The following is a 19610-nucleotide window of genomic DNA, read 5'->3' as shown; positions in this document are numbered from 1 at the left end:
GGTCGATGACATAAGACCGAACAATAACAATTAATTTATGGCCGTTATTAAAGCAAACCTGGGCTTCCATAAAACCTCAACAGTTATACAGGCTGATCTGTGTGGAGTTTGCATGTTCTCCCCGTGTCCCCTAGGGTAGGTACCCTCACAAAAACATGCAGTAATCCTGGTCTCTAAACTGCCTCCCCCTGATGGAGGGGAAAGGAACTGGTTGGAATAACGTGTTCCTTCCACGCGCTACGTCCAACCAGGGAAACTCCCCCCTGTCAGGTGTAAAGGAGCAACTTGGACACTCAGGCATGAAGGGAGCATGAGTTAAGTCCGTTGCTCTCCCCAGGTTGGCGGGGGGGGTGTAGAGCCCAGGATCACAGTAGATGATTGGCACAGGGGTGAAAAATGGGTTACAAATTCGTGGGATAAAAAATATATTAAAAAAAATAAAGGCTGATCGCCTCCATGCCACGTCCCATTGATGAAATGATTTGTTAAAAAGTAGCCCAGACCAAGTATTGACTGCATACCGGTACATTAATGTACTATACGCACGCAAGCACTTTTCTTAAAATGGTATCTCTATACTTTAATCTGCTCTGAGGAAGGCTACGGCCGAAACGCGTCGGCAGCTCCACTATTCTTTTTTTTTTCACCTAAGTTCTATTTAAATCTGAGCACCCACTGCCTCAACCAAGGGCACCTGCTTTTCTTTCTTTATGTTGCAAGGGAGCAACTTACCGGATTGTGAGTTCGAAGATTTGGGCCAGTCTGTCATGCAACAAGTTGGCCTGAATGAAAAGAATACATTCACATTAAGCATTGAATCATTCTGAAACATTCTCATCAGATGACATGGGGAACAAAAATAAAAGCATACCTGTATGCTATGAATGGCACTAGCTGTCACATGGACGGACCACATCAGAAATGTGGTCCTCTACGGGGGGCATACCACGGGTCACAGACAAAGTCAGAGAGAGAAGGATGAGGCTGGCAGGGCATTGCATCAGCTTAGATAACACTGGAGAGTGCAGAGCTCCGGACCCTGATGCTAGATAGGAGGGTGTGGACGGCAGTGATTCAGGAGGCACGAGCTGGTCTGTTGGCCAGAGTCAGACCGCACTCAAACATTTTCAAATCTTGTGTTCCTGTGCAATGCGTATCATTGTCCAACAGAAGAGCAATGTTTCAGGGCGCAGGACAATGTTGGTAGAATCAGGAGTCAGGACTGCCTTGATTTAATCAGGACTATTACAGTACACTGTACCTGAAAGTAGAGCTCTTCATGGGTAAAAACAAAACCTTAATGGATCTGTGAAATTTGGTCAGATTCCAAGCCGTCCGTTTGTGTGTGTGTGTGCATATGTGTGTGCGTGTGTGTGCATATGTGTGTGTGTGCGTGCGTGTGCATGCATACGTGTACGTGTGTGTGTGTGTGTGTGTGTGTGTGTGTGTGCATGCATACGTGTGTGTGTGTGTGTGTGTGTGTGTGTGTGTGTGTGTGTGTGTGTGTGTGTGTGTGTGTGCGTGCGTGCGTGCATGCGTGCGTGCGTGCGGTTACCTTGGACTCGCAGTGAGCAGCGATCTCCTCGAACGGAGCTTTCTGGAACTTCTCAATCACCTGGCGTCTCTTCTCCTTCTCCAGCTCCTCCTGACCTGCAGTGTCTGGGGGAAAAAACAAACACATAATAATAATAATTAAAAAAAGAAAACATGCGTCATCATATCATGTCCCTCAGAGTTGACTCATTGACTGCCATTGGTACATTTAGACGCATGTTAAAGCAACACACACACACACACACCGCCATTGACGTGTTGATGTTTTCAGTGTTCACAATAGAGGGCGCTCTTCCACATGTGAGTCAACCCAGAGCCTCCGAAGAAGATCGCAACATGGTTTAGCGTAATAAAGGATTTATATAAATACATTTTTATCTGATTTCTGTTGCTAGACAGCGTTTCTGGTGAAGACAAGTTGCATTCAACTGCCAATAAATAGGGAACGCAGCATGTCAGCATATCAAAAGGTTAGGAACCACTGAATTAAAGTAGGCTATACTACGACCCCAAATGACACTCAAATGGACTCAAAATTGACCCCAGTCCCATCATGTGTGTGATAGCAAATACCAGATGTATGTGACACAACACCACAAAGAGGGATTATTCAAAACTATCTTTTTTATTTGATTCTCTTTTGGAGAGAATCAGAGCTACTGAATGAGTTTGACCCAATACTTTTGTAAATAAACTGTGTAGAATGATTCTTGAATTACGAATAAATAAATAAATAAAAACAGCTTAAGATGAAAATACCCTGAACGGGGAAATGCAGTGATTCACTCTTTCCTTTTATTTGCTAATGTAATCTCCAAAGCTGCCCCAGACCAGTGCGTGTGAACGCTTGCAGCTCAAACGAGAGCCAAGGTGAGTCATCCCTCCCTTTGTCTCAGTTCTTTGTCTGTGCCGGGCTGAGCTGGCAGCAGGCAGTGATGAAAGCATGTATTACTTAAGTACAAGCTTAAATAAAATGCTCTATTGTAGAAATAGTCTGTAACAAGTACAAGTTCGTTATTCACGTACATATTCACCACCGCAGCGGTGTAAAGGGGTAATATAACTGAGAAGAGTCTGGGTTCAAAGTATGGGTGACAACAACGTCAGCAATAAGCCCATCCATGGCTTGATAAGAACATACTGTGGAAAATACATACCGGTAGCTCAGCTGTGGGTGCCACATCCTACTACAAGTACAACATACTTTATTTAAAAATCTTATGATTCGTTCTGACCATGATGTGTGCACTACTAGCAGAAACCCAAGCATTGTTTTTTCTCCGGCATTATTGCTCTCCTCTATCTTTTTTCCACCACAACAAACAGAACACACAGTGAGCTTCTCAGGCATTTTCCAATGAAAATGCCTGAAAAGGCCACTCGTACTATAATCGCACTTCAGCCATTAGATGGCACCATTTCCCCTAAAACCAGTGTTATGAATGGATTGTCTCCAGTAACACACACAAGATGGAGGAATGGCACGACCATCTCAGACCAACAAAGGTGTTCAAAAGCTGGCCAAGTTAAACAAAGAACAGATGACGATGATGATGCCTTCTTTATTCAACTCCAACCAACACAGCAGTGCTGAATAACAGCGTCTCCTTCATAACACAGCTGACCAGAGTAATATAGTAAGAGAGTGGCGACACTATAGCGCTAGACTCCCATTGTAACAATGGAATGCGGAAGTGCTCATTCTATCTCAATGGGATAGTTCCAGCCATAGGAGCAATGTTTGGAACTATAGCCCATAGACACCCGCTTTGCGGCGAGATCAAAGCGTGTCGCTACTCTCCTACTCGACACACTCTGCCGCTGACCAGACTGACAGGTCCAACGCTTTTTAATGTCCCCCTAACAACAACAATGTTAGTTTCTACGGTACTAACATTATGAGGATTATTAGGAGACCTGAGACCTCATTGTTACCGGTATAAGAAATACCAATAAACTACAGTTGATTCTATTTACACTCTATTGTGATATGAAGTGATATGAATTTTTATTTATTTAAAAATGATTATATAGAAACATTAAAAAAAAAAAAAATCTTCATAAAGAACCATATTTTGTCTTTAATGTTTTTCCACAAATAATTAGTCTTGCAAAATGGGGGTTGTCTTATAATCAGAGTGGTCTTATATTCGGGACAATACGGTACACAGTTATGCTTTAAATCGAAACTAAGAAGCTTGAGAATATCTATTCTAGACCAACACAAAAAACCTACACAAAAATCTGTAAAAGCGTAATTTCTTATCTCCCACACCCAGTTTTCCTTCTTCTTCTTAAAGAGATATTTCACTTTTGGTTTGGTCATTGTATTGTCTACTCAGGCTTTTGTGAACACCCCTGATAGTTTTTAAGTTGCTTGATCAGTAGGCCTATTTAGATTTAAAAATGTTTAGGCACATGGGGTAAGGTGGCATGCAAAGATAGGGCCCTCAGGCTTCAAAATATTCCCTCAAATTCCATATTTCTTTCAGTTATGATCCGTAAAGTGTTTTAATGTAAAAAGTATTGTTTTGTGAGGGACAGGGCAGAAGGGAGTTGTAGTTCTTTATCTTACCAATGGCTTTCTTCAGGGTCTCAAAGGTGATCTCCTCCGCGAGTTGAGACTACAGCGTAATGAAAGGATGAACACAGTTAGAAAATATGCTGGATATCAGCAGGAGCTGCAAGTTACTTGGCTTGCAGCTGACACAACACTGTGGGTCACAGCCCCGCCTGCAAGTGGGACAGTTTTTTTTTTCTTCTAATCGTTATCAATGTGTGAGCACTGTTTATGCAGGACACCATTTTAAAGCAAGCTATTTTGACAAAAAAGTGAAAAAGACACCGCTCATCTGCTGATAGACTTACTGTACTGTAGGTGAGATTCTGGAGTCACGAAGATTTAGATATGAAAAAAAGAAAGGGAGGCTCCGTACACAATCGGGTATTTTTATTATCTATTGCAAGCTGTCGGTCTATTGCCTGAAGAAGGTCAATAGACCGAAAGCTTGCAATAGATAATACAAAAACCCGATTTTGCACAGATTTGAGTGCGCAGAGCCTCCCTTTATTTTTTCAAAGCAAGCTATTTTGAATATATTTTTATATACATCTCCATGCGATATATTCACAGCACAATGTTGAATGTTACGTTTTGCATGTAAGGTCAAGGTCACACATTGTGGTCCTACCTTCTCTGGGAGGCTGTTGGGTGCGAAGTCCACTTGCAAGGAGATGGTGTCCACGAAGCTCTTCCTCCTGGTCAGACGATCTTCATCTGGAAACACACAGACACACTGATTCAGATTTTTATTAGAGCAAAATCTGGTTTTCACTTGGATTCACCAACTAATCTTAATAAACACTAGTCGATCCGAGAACTATATGTGGAGACCTGAGATGGGGTGACCTACTGAGATGGGGTACCGCGACTACCACTACAGATCCCATAGCCCGTGGGGACAATGTGAATAAACAGCTTACATGTAGGAACATGTTGTAACTTTATGAAACATGGGTCATTATGTTATGGTAATGAAGAAGGGTAGTTTTATACAGTATTGAGCTTCATTACAGTGGACCGTTCTTCTTTGCATCGTATGTATCGTTGGCTGTGCGTAGCATGCTTCACATTCGACTCCATTACAGTAGGTCACTCCATTAGTGCTACTGGGAGTGCTTTCTTTCCCCCCGTACACTGTTTAGTTCCAAAATTGTGCTATAATGGGACATGGATTTGACCTCTCACTCCAATAGACATGATATTTACCAACTATGTTAAAGGTTTCATGCTTTTTTTAAGCACACAATTTAAAGGTGTAGGGAAATGGAAATGGTGGGCATTTCATTTTGAAGTTTCATGATTAAGTTGAAACCGAGCAGTACGTTTTAGTTTTCAGGAAGTAATTAAAATTTGATTTGATGGACTTTTGATATAAAAATACACAAAAATGTACCCATTTTTTTGGCATCCATTGTTAGGTATGCTCATACAGTATGACCACGGATGTGGTCTAAAAGTGTGAAAAAGTATTTTTCATTTCACTACGACTTTAACCCATTCTGAACGGGAACCCATTATGGTGTTAGCATCATGTTATGCTTTAGCTATTGAAAAACAGCAGACCTACAAGCTCGTAGCGCGCCACTCAGTGGCGCGCTACGAGCTTGTAGGTCTGCTATTTCTTTTTTAATCGAAGAACGACTGACATTTTTTAGAATCTGATCTCAGGTCAGAATGGGTTAATCAGACCAGTGTGTGTCCAGTGGAAACCTCGTATGAATCTGATCTCAGGTCAGAATGGGTTAAGTTGCATGCATCTTTTCCCCCAAAACGTGCACAATTTAAGTTTCATACTTTTTCCCCAAAAAAGGTGCACAATTTAAGTTTCATGCTTTTTTCCCCGTTGTTGTTCACCTGAGCTCATCTGAAAAAATAAAGAATAATTGCCACATTAATTGTAGCAAAAGTGAAGAATTTCTCACTCTCTTCATATGAGTAGTTGTCTAAATTGGTGGTTTTCAACCCTTTTCATATCAAGGTCCATCATTTAATCTGCTTTCTAAATTATCTAATTTACATTTTTGAATACTGTACATACTGTACAGAACCCAAATATGGGTGCCCAGCCTGAGGGGGTAAGATACCAATAGGGGTTCCCGCCCAGAATGGGTTAAAAATGTTACGGGTTGCAAGTTCAATACAAACCGTCTACATGCTCATTACGTGTTAGACATGTACATGTACTCACCAGAACACCCACATGTAAGCATGTAAACAGTGGAGGTTATGATATAAGAAATAATGTATAGCCAGGAGTTAATTGATGACAGTGATGGAAACAAACTAAGTATATTCACTCAAGTCCTGTACTAAACCAATTGAACCCTAGCATCCTGTAGGGAGCCTTGTATAGACCTCTGGGGTCACTCCGGTCAACAACATATGGGGTTTAAGTGGTAAAGTACAATTTGAACTTTTACATTACTCGAGTATTTCCATTTCTCAATACTTTGCACTTCTACATACGCCACAACATCCCTACTCCACTATTACTTACACAGCTACAGGGACTACAAAACTAGTATACTTTGAACATTCAGATTATTAATACACAGACAACATACATTAACTTCTACCCAGAAGCACAAGGCAATTAACATCAGCCCCACCTTTACTAATTACAATCCAATAATAATGAATTATGAAATGATTCCAATGATTGTGAAATGGACCATAATGAGTAACTTTTACTTGTAGCAGTGTTTCTACATTGTGGTATTGACACCTTAAAGTATTTTACTTAAAGGTCCACTTAAAGGTTGTGTTAATTTCTTTAAATTAACACAACAGCATAGGAACAAGTATTGTTCTTAATAATACAAGTGTAATCTTGTCACTGCTGCTTAGCGATGATGTCACTGGTAGGCAGGTTTCTAAACTGTCTGCAGTTCTCCTTTGAGACACAGTGAGTAGACAAACATGTTTTGCATGGTTTCCTCCGCCATCTGTGTATGAATGTCTGTGTCATCTGTGTATGAATGTCTGTGTCAATGTAATGCACACTCATTGTAAAGCACCTTGGGTAAAGGATAAAGGAGCTATATAAATGCACCATTTACCGTTTATATGAACATAGGTTGAAATTGGGTGAAGTGATCCTTTAAGTAAAACAATCGTATTATTCTACGACTGACAATTCTATTTTATATATAGGGTATATATATTTATTTTTTACACAAACACAAGTACTACTCTAGGGTTCACTCAGACGTCACAGATTCTAGACCATTGTTTGCCAAACACTGGGTTGGGAAAAAAGGTTTGAGACATAGTGAAAATAGCATAACTAAAAGCTTGTAAGTCTGCTATTTTCACTAGCTTGGGTCCTGGGGAGACATCACATTTCTCTGCTAGGTCTTGAGCTAAAGGGTTTGGGAACCACTGTTCTAGACAGCTCTGCTACAGGTTATTATTTGTTCTCTCCTTGGCTTTACCTCTGGAATGTTCTCTAACCCGGCTGAAAATCTTTCCTACCGTGTAGAGCACTGAGGTCAGACACATACATGACAGAGAGAAGATGATAATGACGTTAGGGCACTGTTTCTCAACCTGAGGTCCGGGAACCACCAGTAGCTTCCAAATGGATAGACGGATGGCTCCATTTGCAACACTCAGAGTTAGCTGAACACTGATAAAGAATGGTTCAGCGGCCTGGAAATTAGTTTCCAGTGCAAAACATACATACAGAATAAAGAGAGCATGATGAACATATACAAATACATTACATTAGTAAATAGAATGCAGTAGAAAAATCACACCCGTGTGAACCGAGTGGTGAAACTCCCCTCTCCCCCTGCCTCTCTCTCTCTCTCTCTCTGTAATTAGCAGGCAACAGTGCAACACTATCTCTCTCTCTCTGTTTCTGGCACAACAGCGCCACTTTTGCACCTACTGGTACTCTAAACATAGTCACATAGGTTAGGACGGACATTGCTGTTCCTTGGAGTGGTTGCACCACTCAAAAAGGCAATAGCTATAAGTTAAAAAGGCATGAGTTAAAAGTGCAACACCAAAAAAACAAAGAAAATACGTTAACTGACTAACCCCCTCCCTCCTCGTCTCCCCCCCCCACGGCCCCCATTGATTCATTATATAGTCTAATGGCCCTTGGGATAAAGGAGTTCTTAAGTCTATCTGTGCTGCATGTCTGGGATAAAAACCAGTTACTGAATTTGCTCTTCTGAGAATAAAGTGCTGTGTGCAGTGGGTGACTAACATCGTCCAGGATGGCTAGTGTCTTGGCCAGAATCCTCTTTTCTGCCATCACCGCCACAGAGTCACCTTGCCTGCTCGCTTAATTTGTCTGTATAGTCTGGCTGTGTCCCTCTGTCTGGCGTTCCCTCCCCAACAAACCACAGCATGGAAAAGACCTAATCAGTCTGTCTAGTCTGGCTGTGTCCCTCTGTCTGGCGTTCCCTCTCAAACACACCACAGCTTGGAAAAGAACACTGGAGACCAAGTATGACATTATATAGACTGGAGCATAGCAGTGGCGGAAATGTTGTTGTTCCACATATATTAGTATATTTAGTAGCCTATATTTCCACCAAATATCTTTTGACACACAATTACATGTGTTATGGCCATGATTCACCATGGAGCCTGGATGGCTTGGCTCCAGGCTTAAAATAATGTATACAAATATTTTCGGAAATCTCTATGGGGGAAAAACAATAATGGGATTTTTATCTGTGGAACCACAGATAGCCTCTGCTACGCTCCATTTCTGATGCAGTGCAGTGCCCCCTACCTGTGACCTGTGGGATGTACGGGACAGACAGCCGTTCTGCGTTGTACCCTGGCCCTGCCAGACACTCAGCCAGGTCTGCTGTCTGGAAGTACAGCATCTTGTCTTCTGGGTCCAGACAGTCTGGCAGTCTGGACACACCACAACATTACATTACATGTCAATCAGAGGATATGAGAGGAGTGGAGTGGGGAGCAGAGTGGACGTGACATCATCATCATCATACCTGGAAGTTATGCGGGAACACCTACTGAGTGGCAGAAAACTACTTTCTGGCCTTGACAGTACATACATCCAAACAGAGAAGTCCTATTTGATTGCATTAAACGATGTTAAACAATGTTAAACTCACTTTGGCACTCAATTTTGCCATTTACTTTATGCATGCGCATACCCTCTATTCCAAATGTTTTCCCCATTGTCTCTCCCTGCGGAACACGCTATTCCCGACTTTTGCTTTATATGATTTATTTGCCGTGTTTTGATAACTTTGAAGCCTACAGGGTTTCCGTCGGACAACCTGGTGACGCCATGCGTTTGGATCACATGACCGGAAAGAAAAACACTGACGCTCCATTCTCAGGGCTTCTGGGTAATCGAGGCACAATGTAAAGACTATGGTGCGTAATGGCCGCATCCATTGAGCTCTGTTCCCCATGTTTTGGCGGTCAAACACAAACGATGGAACTATTTTCAGGCGGATTTTCATGATATGGAGGTACAATCGTGAGGGGGTGATTATTCAATGGTTAGTGAAAAACTGTCGCGATTCCCGTGCATCAGAGTGGCTTCGGGGCAAGGACCGCCCTCTGCTCCAAGCCGCTCCTGTCGGGGCCACGCACCACACGTTGGAGCAGGCTATGGCTGCTGCAAACTCAGACAGAGACGTGCTTCGCACATAGAGTTATACATAAACAGCTGCGCAGCATTCAATTCAATTCAATTCAATTCAATTCAATTTTATTATAGTGTCAAATCACAACAAGTTGTCTCAAGACACTTTACAACCAACAAAGATCCACCCAGAGCAAGCAACATTGCGACAATTCAAGCTTCAATCCGTGCATCCCATGATTAGGAGCATGACGACTTGACAAATCCTATTTGAACTGGGGAACCCCCACCCTGACAAGCACTTGGAATTGTAGGTACTTACTGACACTTGTCTCTGAAGATGTGTTCGGGTAGAAGGTAAGGAGCATCCATGGTCCTCAGCTCGATCACCTGCAGGGGGGAGACAACGAGTCAGTCTACCCAGTCTCCATTACACCTTGCTATCCAACCACTCACGTATACATCAGAATAAGGCTTAGAGATACACAATAATAATTCTGGAGTTACAATCTGACTCATGATTGCAACAAAAGGGAGACACAGGCACAGTTAACCCATTCTGACCTGAGATCAGATTCATACGAGGTTTCCACTGGACACACACTGGTCTGATTAACCCATTCTGACCTGAGATCAGATTCTAAAAATGTCAGTCGTTCTTCGAATTTTTCAAAAATAGCAGACCTACAAGCTCATATCGCGCCACTCGGTGGCGCGATATGAGCTTGTAGATCTGCTATTTTTCAATAGGTAAAGCATAACATGATGCTAACACCAAAATGGGTGCCCGGTCAGAATGGGTTAAGTGTACAAGTATATGTTTATTTAAAGGTCAACTAACTAAAAAAGTATAACATGTCAGTAAATATGAATGATCATCAGTGTGTAAGCAGTGCACATGTGTGTGAGTGTATGTGCAGTGGGAATGTTGTAAGGTGTAAACCAAGGAACACAAACAAACAAACCAGTAGAGAGGAGAAAAGACTCAGGAGTGAAGGCACCCCCCCCCCCCCCCCCCATAAAACAGGGACCCCAGGCCCTTTTTTAAACTAGCTCCTCGCTACTCGCCCTACACACTTCCACTCGGTTTGAGCATGTATATAAATAATAGAGACCATCCAGTGCCATCTCTATGATTTATATATCTATGCTCAAACCAAGTGGAAGTGTGTAGGGCGAGTGGCAAGGAGCAAGTTTCAAAAAGGGGGCTAGGGTCACTGAAAACCAACTAGAACACTAGATCAAACCAACCAAAATGTACTCAATTAAGAAGTTACTGTTGACTCCCCATCCACTCCAGCTCAACCACAACCTCAGCAACTCAGACTGAGTCGAGAAGCACTTTAAGAGAACAGGATTGACCCAGCTAGTATGGGAAGAACACCAGAGATATTTAGTACTTTAGTTCTGAAATGTACTGTGAAAGGACAATCTAAGGACAATGTGAGAGCTGACAAATTGTCTCTGAGAGTGCACAGGCCAAATCCCATACCATCCTACAGAGAAACCAAACCGGTACCGTACCGTAGCCAACCAGTCTCCAAGCTTTCACAGGCCAAATCCCGTGCTAAGTTCAGAGAAACCAAAACAATGACCACACAATCAGTACATGGACATCACCAAAACGTCAACTATGACGCTAGACCAGACCTCAGGCATTACAGGTGTCCTCCTTGCTCTCAAGGCCCAGGAGACAAACACCACACCATAAGCACCCAATCCCAAATGACTTCAGACGACACTGAAATCCAAATGTGAGCCCAATGAACTGCAACTCGGTACCATGTATTAAGTCTTTGACCATTTTACATGTTCTATGATACTCCCTCACAAACCCTCAACTCCTGAGAGCCCTACATGTCCTTCACACAAACAGTAATTTCAGAACAACTCAATTTACCTGTCCAAACTACTTGAGCCAATGCAAAAAACAAACAAAACAAGATAAAACAAAGGGAAGTTCAGGTTCTTAATTCACCATAAGAAAAACTTCCTCCCCATACTGATACAGGTACTGTAGCAACCATTGCAAAATGCTCCCTCCCTGGTGGATACAAGGATAAAGACTCAAAAACAGACAGAGCTTTCCCCCACCTAGATAACTCACCCTAGTCTTCATGTGTCCTACTAGGGAGGTATTTATGCACTTGAGCCCGATGGGTAGATTGGGCAACCATGAAATGGCAACCGTCTCAAAGCCATGGATGTGCACGGAAGACACACAAAAATAACAGTTTAGCAAAAATAATAAACAAATGAGTCCACCTATCGAGGCCCCATTTCTTTAACCCATCAGGGAAAAGCTCCACACTTCCTTGCACCACCAGGGAGACAAGCACGTATCAAAATCACCCCTCCCTATTCATGAAAATTAGAATATCAACCAATAACCAAACCAGTTACACACTGAATATATCTAAACTGCATCTGTACCTCCCATTATTTTAGCACTTAACAGGTAGTACTGGTACTCACCACTGGAGAACACTACCCTTGCAAGGCCCAAATTCCTGGACTGAAAGATGACCAAACCAAAGTGCTAACAACCAATTTTCAAACATTCTAGGAATCCATTTTGTCCTACCAACTTAGGCAAGACCCCATGTTACAATCTGACTCATGATTGCAACAAAAGGGAGACACAGGCACAGTTAAAAGTGTATGAAAATATATTTATTTAAAGGTTAACTAACTAAATCACAAGTATAAGATGTCAGTAAATATGAATGATCATCAATGTGTAAGCAGTGCATGTGTGCAAGTGTATGTGCAGTGGGAATATGTTGTAAGGTGTAAACCAAGGAACACAAACAAACAAACCAATAGAGAGGAGAAAAGACTCAGGAGTGACGGCAGATTGACACTTATATAGGCGTGGGACACACCAGACTCAGGTGTGGTCCAATCTCACTGACGATCCAACTCCACCCTGCCAATCAGCCCTAGCAGCGGCCATGTTAGGCAGGGTAGGAGAGGGTCGTCACAACGTCTCGACAACATTATTACATCATTTTTTTTAAAGCTCTGTGGATATAGCACGTTCTTTTTTGTTATTTCTTATCTAGATACCCTTTAGAGGAAATTGGTTAGTGATAAACAATGACAAGATAATAAAATCAATCCGCGGTGCATATGTATAGAAACCTAAATTAAATGTGAAAGTACAGTAACGAGTAGCGTACCTTGCTGACGTGCTGACAGAAGGGAGGGTTGGCGATCATCTGACTCAGGAAGTTGAGGTACGCAGCGACCAGCGCCATAATGCCACAACGAATCACCATGGACAGGTTCTCCTCGTTCACCAGCACCATCTCCTGCATCCACCAATCACAGCACGGACTCAACAATTAATCGAACAAATCATTTTAATCAATCAACTTAACTTAAGTGGTTAATTAATAGACTTTAGGCTCACACACGCCATTTTGGAAAGAATTTGGGCCCCGACCCAACGTCCTTCACAGGTCTTACCGATGATACTAATGAAGGCTATGTTCCATTCTGGTAAAACAGAAATGTTTGACCAAATGTTTTCATAGTGTAGTTGATTAGGCTACTTTAAAAAAATCTCAAAAGCCTTATTGTCTCTTTAGAAATGTGCAGACACCCTGCTTTTTTATTTTTATCATTTATTTTGCCAGGGTAGTAGCTGAGCACAAGTGCTCATTTTCAGCAACGCCCTGCACATAGAGACACACAGACAGACACACACACATTAAAACCTGGGAGCTGACCAGTACAACCACAGTCTTATACTGTTGGCCACTAAGCAGCTCCACTGGAGCAGTTGGGGGTTCAGTGCCTTGCTCAAGGGCTCAATATTGTGCAACAAAGTGTGAATCCAGGTCAGACCTGGAGCGCGATGGTGAGCCGGATGAGGTCGACCACCACGTCCTCGTTGGCCAGCTCGATGGTCAGGACCGCCAGTGTGGTGAAGAGAAGCTCAAAGTTCTTGTGGACGTTGTCCTCCTCCTTAACACCCAGGAAGATGTGACGATATATCTGCTGTCCATGCTGCACGGGAGAGGAGGGGAGAGGAGAGAGTAACTACCGTAAGTAAGTAAATGTATTCATGCAGCACTTTTCAAAGAGAGTCCTTTAGATATAAAAACACATCATGAAGCATTAAAAAAGTCTACAGAACACAAACTGTACAATTAATCTCAGCATACAGTATATGTCCACAGCATGTGGAGGATCAAAAATAAATAAAGGCATTCCACAAATGTTCGTTCAAACAGTAGAGGTTTTGGGTGGTTCTTATTAGAAGAGATAACACGGTTAGATGGCATTAAACATGCAAGCATAGGCCCGGGCAGCTGGCGTAGCTGTCTGGGCATCTTGGCTGGTAATCCAGTCTGGCAATGTGCCGCTGGTTCGACCCCCGATCCCGATCTATCCCTCTATCAATAAAAAAGAAAAAAAGGCGAAAGCAAAAGAAAACATGCAAGCATAACCACTTTACAGTATGTTGGTGACATGTGGAAACTAATTTACTTCACAGCAGCATGAATGAACCCGACATAAAACTTGCAGGAAGAGCTGCAAGCATTTAAATGGCAGCTAATATATATATAATTTAGCAGATTGATTTGTTTACACCTCTGCCATAAGCTCACGGTAGCTGTTTTCTTTTCCTCCATTTCCCGGTAAAGTAACGTTTTGGACATACAAGCTTTCCACCTGAAATCGACGATATGAGACATGACATATTTTATGAGGAAACATTCTTCCAGCGGACTATAAAGAAACCCATTCATTATGAATTCTGTGAAAAAAAAAGCGAGCAAAGTGCAACAGGGCGGACGTGTCTGTCTGTCTGTGGCTTTTCTCCTGGCGTATTCACGGATGTCTAATAGAAAGTGAAGGCATTTCACATGCTGATGAGGTCCTTTCAGCGATAATTAATGCAATTAGACCTCCATTAATCCGCTCTGCCGAGGACCGGGAGATAGGCTTGAACACTGGCGGGTTCACCTGCTCCCCGGGCCCTCTAACGAGATAAGGAGGCGAGAGTTAAGCGGCAAGCGAGCGGGCGAGGGTGGGGGAGGGGTTGTTGCGGTCTATCCTACGCGATGTGTCTGACACTCTTATGGACGCGTTGCACTGCGCGACGATTTTGAAGTGTATGTGATGTGTAAAGGCGGTGGGGGGGGGGAGACGTCCTGGTGGAAACAGGTTGTGCGCACATCATAAGCTGTTTATCAAATAAATGTTATGAAACTATCTCATTTGTAAAGTGTTTCATTCATCGCTCATCACTCAGCTCCATTGCCTCGTGGTTAGAATGTCTGCATTGCGCTGGGATCCCCCGGGGCCAGGTCATTTACCAATGACACTCAGCATCAAGGGGGGTAAGTCTCTGTGACATGCTAGCGTCATGTCCAGGGGCTGTACTTCAAGGCTGTACTTCAAGCTGCCTCACACTGCAGAGACAGGCGATAGGTTGGGGCCACATGGCTTACTTTATTCACTTACTCATCGCTCACAGCTCCGCCAAAATCAAATTAACAATTGGGATGTGATTTCCGGGTCAAGCTGGAGGACAGGGGAGGTGCAGACGCATACATTACGTTTCTTGCAGAACAAAGTCCTATTTCCATACCTGTTACACTGTGTCTAGTGCAGTGGTTCCCCAACTTATTAGACCCAAAAGAGTCTCCCAGGACACACACTATAGTGAAAATAGCGGATGTACAACACATCGCATGCGGTGCATTGTGAGCTTGTAGATCTGCTATCAATATGTCTTGAAACCTATATATATATTTTTTTCTATTTAGGGAATTTCTTCTTTTTCATGAAATTATAATTATTTCGTTTTACTTTTTTATTAAAAAGTGAATTGTGGGTATTTCTTTCTGAAATAACAAATAAGGGATATGTACTCGTGTGACCCATACAAATGGGCCCGCCACCCAAACTGTTTGGGAAACAGTGGGTTTGAAATGGCTAAATCTGCGTGTCGTTAGGTGTACCTTCTTCATGAAGGCAACGTCCTGCTTGGAGATCTTCTCTCTCTTGATCTTCAGCGCGGCGACGTTGGCAATGACTCTGCAACCAAACGCAATGTTACATTAACACACAGTTAAAGACAGTGGTTCTCAACCTGGACCACAAAAGGCTGCCGTGTTGAGTGGTCAGATGGGTGGGCCGCATGCATTTTCAGAGCAATGATTATTTGCTCTCTGGCTTGGATAATGGAACTAACTCAAGTCGTGAAGAAAAAATAGCACATGTACAAGCTCGCAGCACAGCACCAAGTGTGCTTGTAGCCAAGTACACTTTGTGTCTGAAAGTATAAAGGGATCAATTGTAAACTGATCGTGATGCTAGCTACGTTAACTACTTTTGCTGGAGTGGAACCCACTCATTGACCACTGGTCTACAGACACTTTTTAAAATAGACTAAAATCTAAAAAACACTCCTTTATAGCAAAATGCCAGGTGAAGCCTGGCCTATATTCGATGCTGTTGGCTTTAGCGACTTTGCCGCGACCTAGTCATGATTGGCTGCCCGACTCTGACCCCATACTCTGAAACGTTCTGACCCCATACTCTGAAACGCTGCGTGGAAGTCTCTGCACGCCGCAGCATGAAGCGAGCCACTGACAACAGCGGCTAATGTTATGAGCTAACTGTCTGGAGCTACAGGGAAGGCATACCAAAACACAGTGATTGAACCAACAAAAGAACGTCAGAAACAAACGAAACCAACAACCGAGAGGTTGTGACAGAGAAACATACACGTTCATGACAAAAAATGATGCACAACGGATAGCGCTTGTTTCACCTGGCAGTTAATGATACACGTGTCATTCTTGTTTTTCTATGTCTTGCATTTAATTAGATTTTAATTCAAAATATATATGTTTATATGTTTTTTCATATGTGAATACGATTTGAGATTGCATTACAAATTCAATGTGATGATGTATGATTAAAAAAAAACGAAACCCAGGAAGCTGTTACATCACAGCTCTGTCTGCTTCTAGCTCAGACAAAAGGGAGTCATTAAAATGCAAATGACATGCATTGAATTCTGGGATGGATCTGGCCAGACATTAGGCAACACAAAAGAAACAGTGAATGATTTTAAATTAATTTTATGCAGGTGCATTTTGTTGCTGTCGAGTGGAAACCTCATGTGTCCAAAACTGCAGATCTACTATGTTGCAACCTTTTTGTGACGCTGTAGTAGTGTGATAGGGCATTAAATTACCAAAAGGAAACCCACAAAAAGTAAAAATATGATGAAAATAAGTTTCTGCCCAACTAGCCTCGGTACCCAGGCTTTCATTTCCGTCAATGCCCAACAGCAACAGACCAAGAGCAGAGCCAAAGGCTATGTCTGAAAATACACATGGAATCCAACTCTGATGGATGAAACAAGTCTATGAAGCCATATATGAAAGCGTTTCGTCTGCGACATAACGTTATGGTACCTGATGCCGCGCAGCTTGGCACGGTTGTCGTGGCGGTCGATGATGTTGAGCAGGATCTCGAGGACCAACTGTCTCAGCTCACTGTCCTCCATGAGAGAGATGGAGAACAGCGGGTCCAGGAAGAGAGAGGGCAGCGATCCAGCCATCGTCTTAGACTTGAAGCCTGACGTCACCTGAAGGGACGGTCAACGGGACACAGAGAGGACATTGAATCAAGTACGTTGTTTTTTGTTTTGTTTTTGCTCTCTCCCCAAAAAAATCTGATGTACGTCTTGAACTTTTACATGCGTGCACGGAGTAAAGAGAGAAAACATTTCACGACATTTAACATGCCGTTAAACTCACACTTGTAATCACAAATTAAAACAGTGCGACAATATTATCACACTCATTTCATTCGGTTTCACACTGCTTCACGAATGGTGTGAAAGGAGTCCCCCCCACACTAGCACTGTGTTTCCAAAACAATTAGCACAATATGTAGACTCATGATGTTTGGGTTATTCTCATTCCAAACCTATGGTCTTTGCAGCAGTGTTGACAGCAAATTTTGATTTAGTTTTAGTCATAGGGCCCTATTTTGCGTGTGCTTAATTCATTTAAGTACCAGGTCTTATGACTTAACTTAAGACCTGGAGGCATGGCCAACGCTGTTTAGGTATTTTGAGTGGCCAAACAGAATTGGCCACACCTCCAGGTCTTAAGACACACAAAATAGGGCCCATAGTCTTTTGAATACATTTTCATTTAGTTTTAGTCACCTGAAATGACTAAATGAACTAAAATCTTATAATATTGACTAACACTAAATGTAAGTCTAGTTTTAGTTGACTAAATATAAGATTTTAGTCGACTAAAGCTACAGTTGATTTAGTAGACTACAATGTATTTTGCCTTGGCCTTGATGCTGTTGTTTGCTTTTATGAAATGTCAGAGACCATTGGGATTGCTTCTTTGACCAATGCAAATAACTTTAAATATCGTCACTGTTGAGTGGAAACCGAAATAGAATGACCAACACTGTAATAGCAAAAGTAGCAGATCCACAAGCTCGAGCTTGCAGATTTGCTACTTTTGATGCTTTTATGTGACGCTAGTATGATCAAGTGTGATCAAGGCGTTGATTTAGGGGTGAAAAGAAAAACCCCCACAAAAGTTAAAATGTGGAGATGAGAGGTTTCTGTCCAACAACAACAAGGTTATGCCTGATTTATACACCAGGCATAGTTGATCTACAATATCACAATCTTTGTGATGTGAGAATGAAAAGATCGGCTATTTGCAGTGTATAACATAGGCCGGAAACCAAGTACAAATAATGCTTTAGAGGAAGTTATCCTGGACCTGGACTCTACAGAGCGCGCACGCACGCACACATGCACACACGCACAAATGCTCTCTGAAATGTGTCTTTTGTCAGAGGAGAGATTGACTGAATAATGAACTCCGTCTGGAGTGTCAATCACATTGCACGCAGATGCTACGGGGTACTGTGTGCGTGTGTGTGTGTGTGTGTGTGTTACTGTGTACACGTGCATGCGTTATTTCTGTCACATTGGTTGGTTTTGCCACCTGTGCATTCTTGTGACAATCTGTCAGAGAGAGAGCGAGAGAGAGAGGATAGGAGAGGAGAGGGAGGGGGAGGTGGGCAGTATATCTAGCTTAACATCTGTGCATCATCAACTCAGTCACTGAACCTAATCCATCCATCTTCGCACGGCTGCTCCAGTCTGACACAATCACACAGTGCGATCTGCAGGCCGGAGGCAGACTGCAGACAGCACTAATGGAAACAGAGATAAGAACAGACTCACCATTATGAGAGAGCTGAGCAGCATGCTCTGGATGCGCTTGGTGCCGTCTTGTCTGAAACATACATGATAAATACTGTTAGAATGTGTTGTCTGAAACATACATGAGAAATACTGTTATAATGTGTTGTCTGAAACATACATGAGGAATAATGTTAGAATGTGTTGTCTGAAACATACATGAGAAATACTGTTATAATGTGTTGTCTGAAACATAAATGAGGAATACTGTTAGAATGTGTTGTCTGAAACATACATGAGGAATACTGTTATAATGTGTTGTCTGAAACATACATGAGGAATACTGTTAGAATGTGTTGTCTGAAACGTACATGAGGAATACTGTTAGAATGTGTTGTCTGAAACATACATGAGAAATACTGTTAGAATGTGTTGTCTGAAACATACATGAGGAATACTGTTAGAATGGAGATGAGGAGAGGAGAGGAGCATATTTATGCATTTTGTTTTTGTTGTAATCATTTCACCTTAGGGAAACAAATACATCTTCATACGGTATATTCGGTGAATGTAAACTTATTTGCTGATATGCCGATTGTTGTGGCTTGGGTTGACCACCCGAGTGGTCCCTTAGGAGTCTCAATTTAACAAGAGGTGGTGGTGAGTGATGTTACGGTTGAGTTGCGTGCGTGGAG

General features: G+C 42.4%; 1 protein-coding gene across 4 annotated transcripts in view; it reads right to left on the bottom strand.

Annotated features, from left to right (window-relative positions):
- The window catches only part of efr3a (EFR3 homolog A), a 103739-nt gene that overhangs the window by 3969 nt on the left and 80160 nt on the right, over positions 1–19610 (bottom strand). For all 4 annotated transcript variants that reach the window (XM_080779221.1, XM_080779220.1, XM_080779219.1 and 1 more), the window contains 11 exons: positions 18958–19009; positions 17144–17316; positions 15677–15752; positions 13551–13712; positions 12881–13012; positions 10021–10088; positions 8868–8995; positions 4746–4831; positions 4130–4178; positions 1556–1659; positions 733–782 (listed from right to left, as the gene is read on the bottom strand). In XM_080779221.1, the coding sequence (XP_080635347.1) occupies positions 733–782; positions 1556–1659; positions 4130–4178; positions 4746–4831; positions 8868–8995; positions 10021–10088; positions 12881–13012; positions 13551–13712; positions 15677–15752; positions 17144–17316; positions 18958–19009 (1080 nt within the window). The remainder of the gene's footprint in view (positions 1–732; positions 783–1555; positions 1660–4129; positions 4179–4745; positions 4832–8867; positions 8996–10020; positions 10089–12880; positions 13013–13550; positions 13713–15676; positions 15753–17143; positions 17317–18957; positions 19010–19610) is intronic.

This window comes from Protomyctophum bolini (genome assembly GCF_963924005.1).
Source record: "Protomyctophum bolini genome assembly, chromosome: 12".
Taxonomy (NCBI): domain Eukaryota; kingdom Metazoa; phylum Chordata; class Actinopteri; order Myctophiformes; family Myctophidae; genus Protomyctophum; species Protomyctophum bolini.
This window is presented reverse-complemented; position numbering and strand designations above follow the sequence as displayed.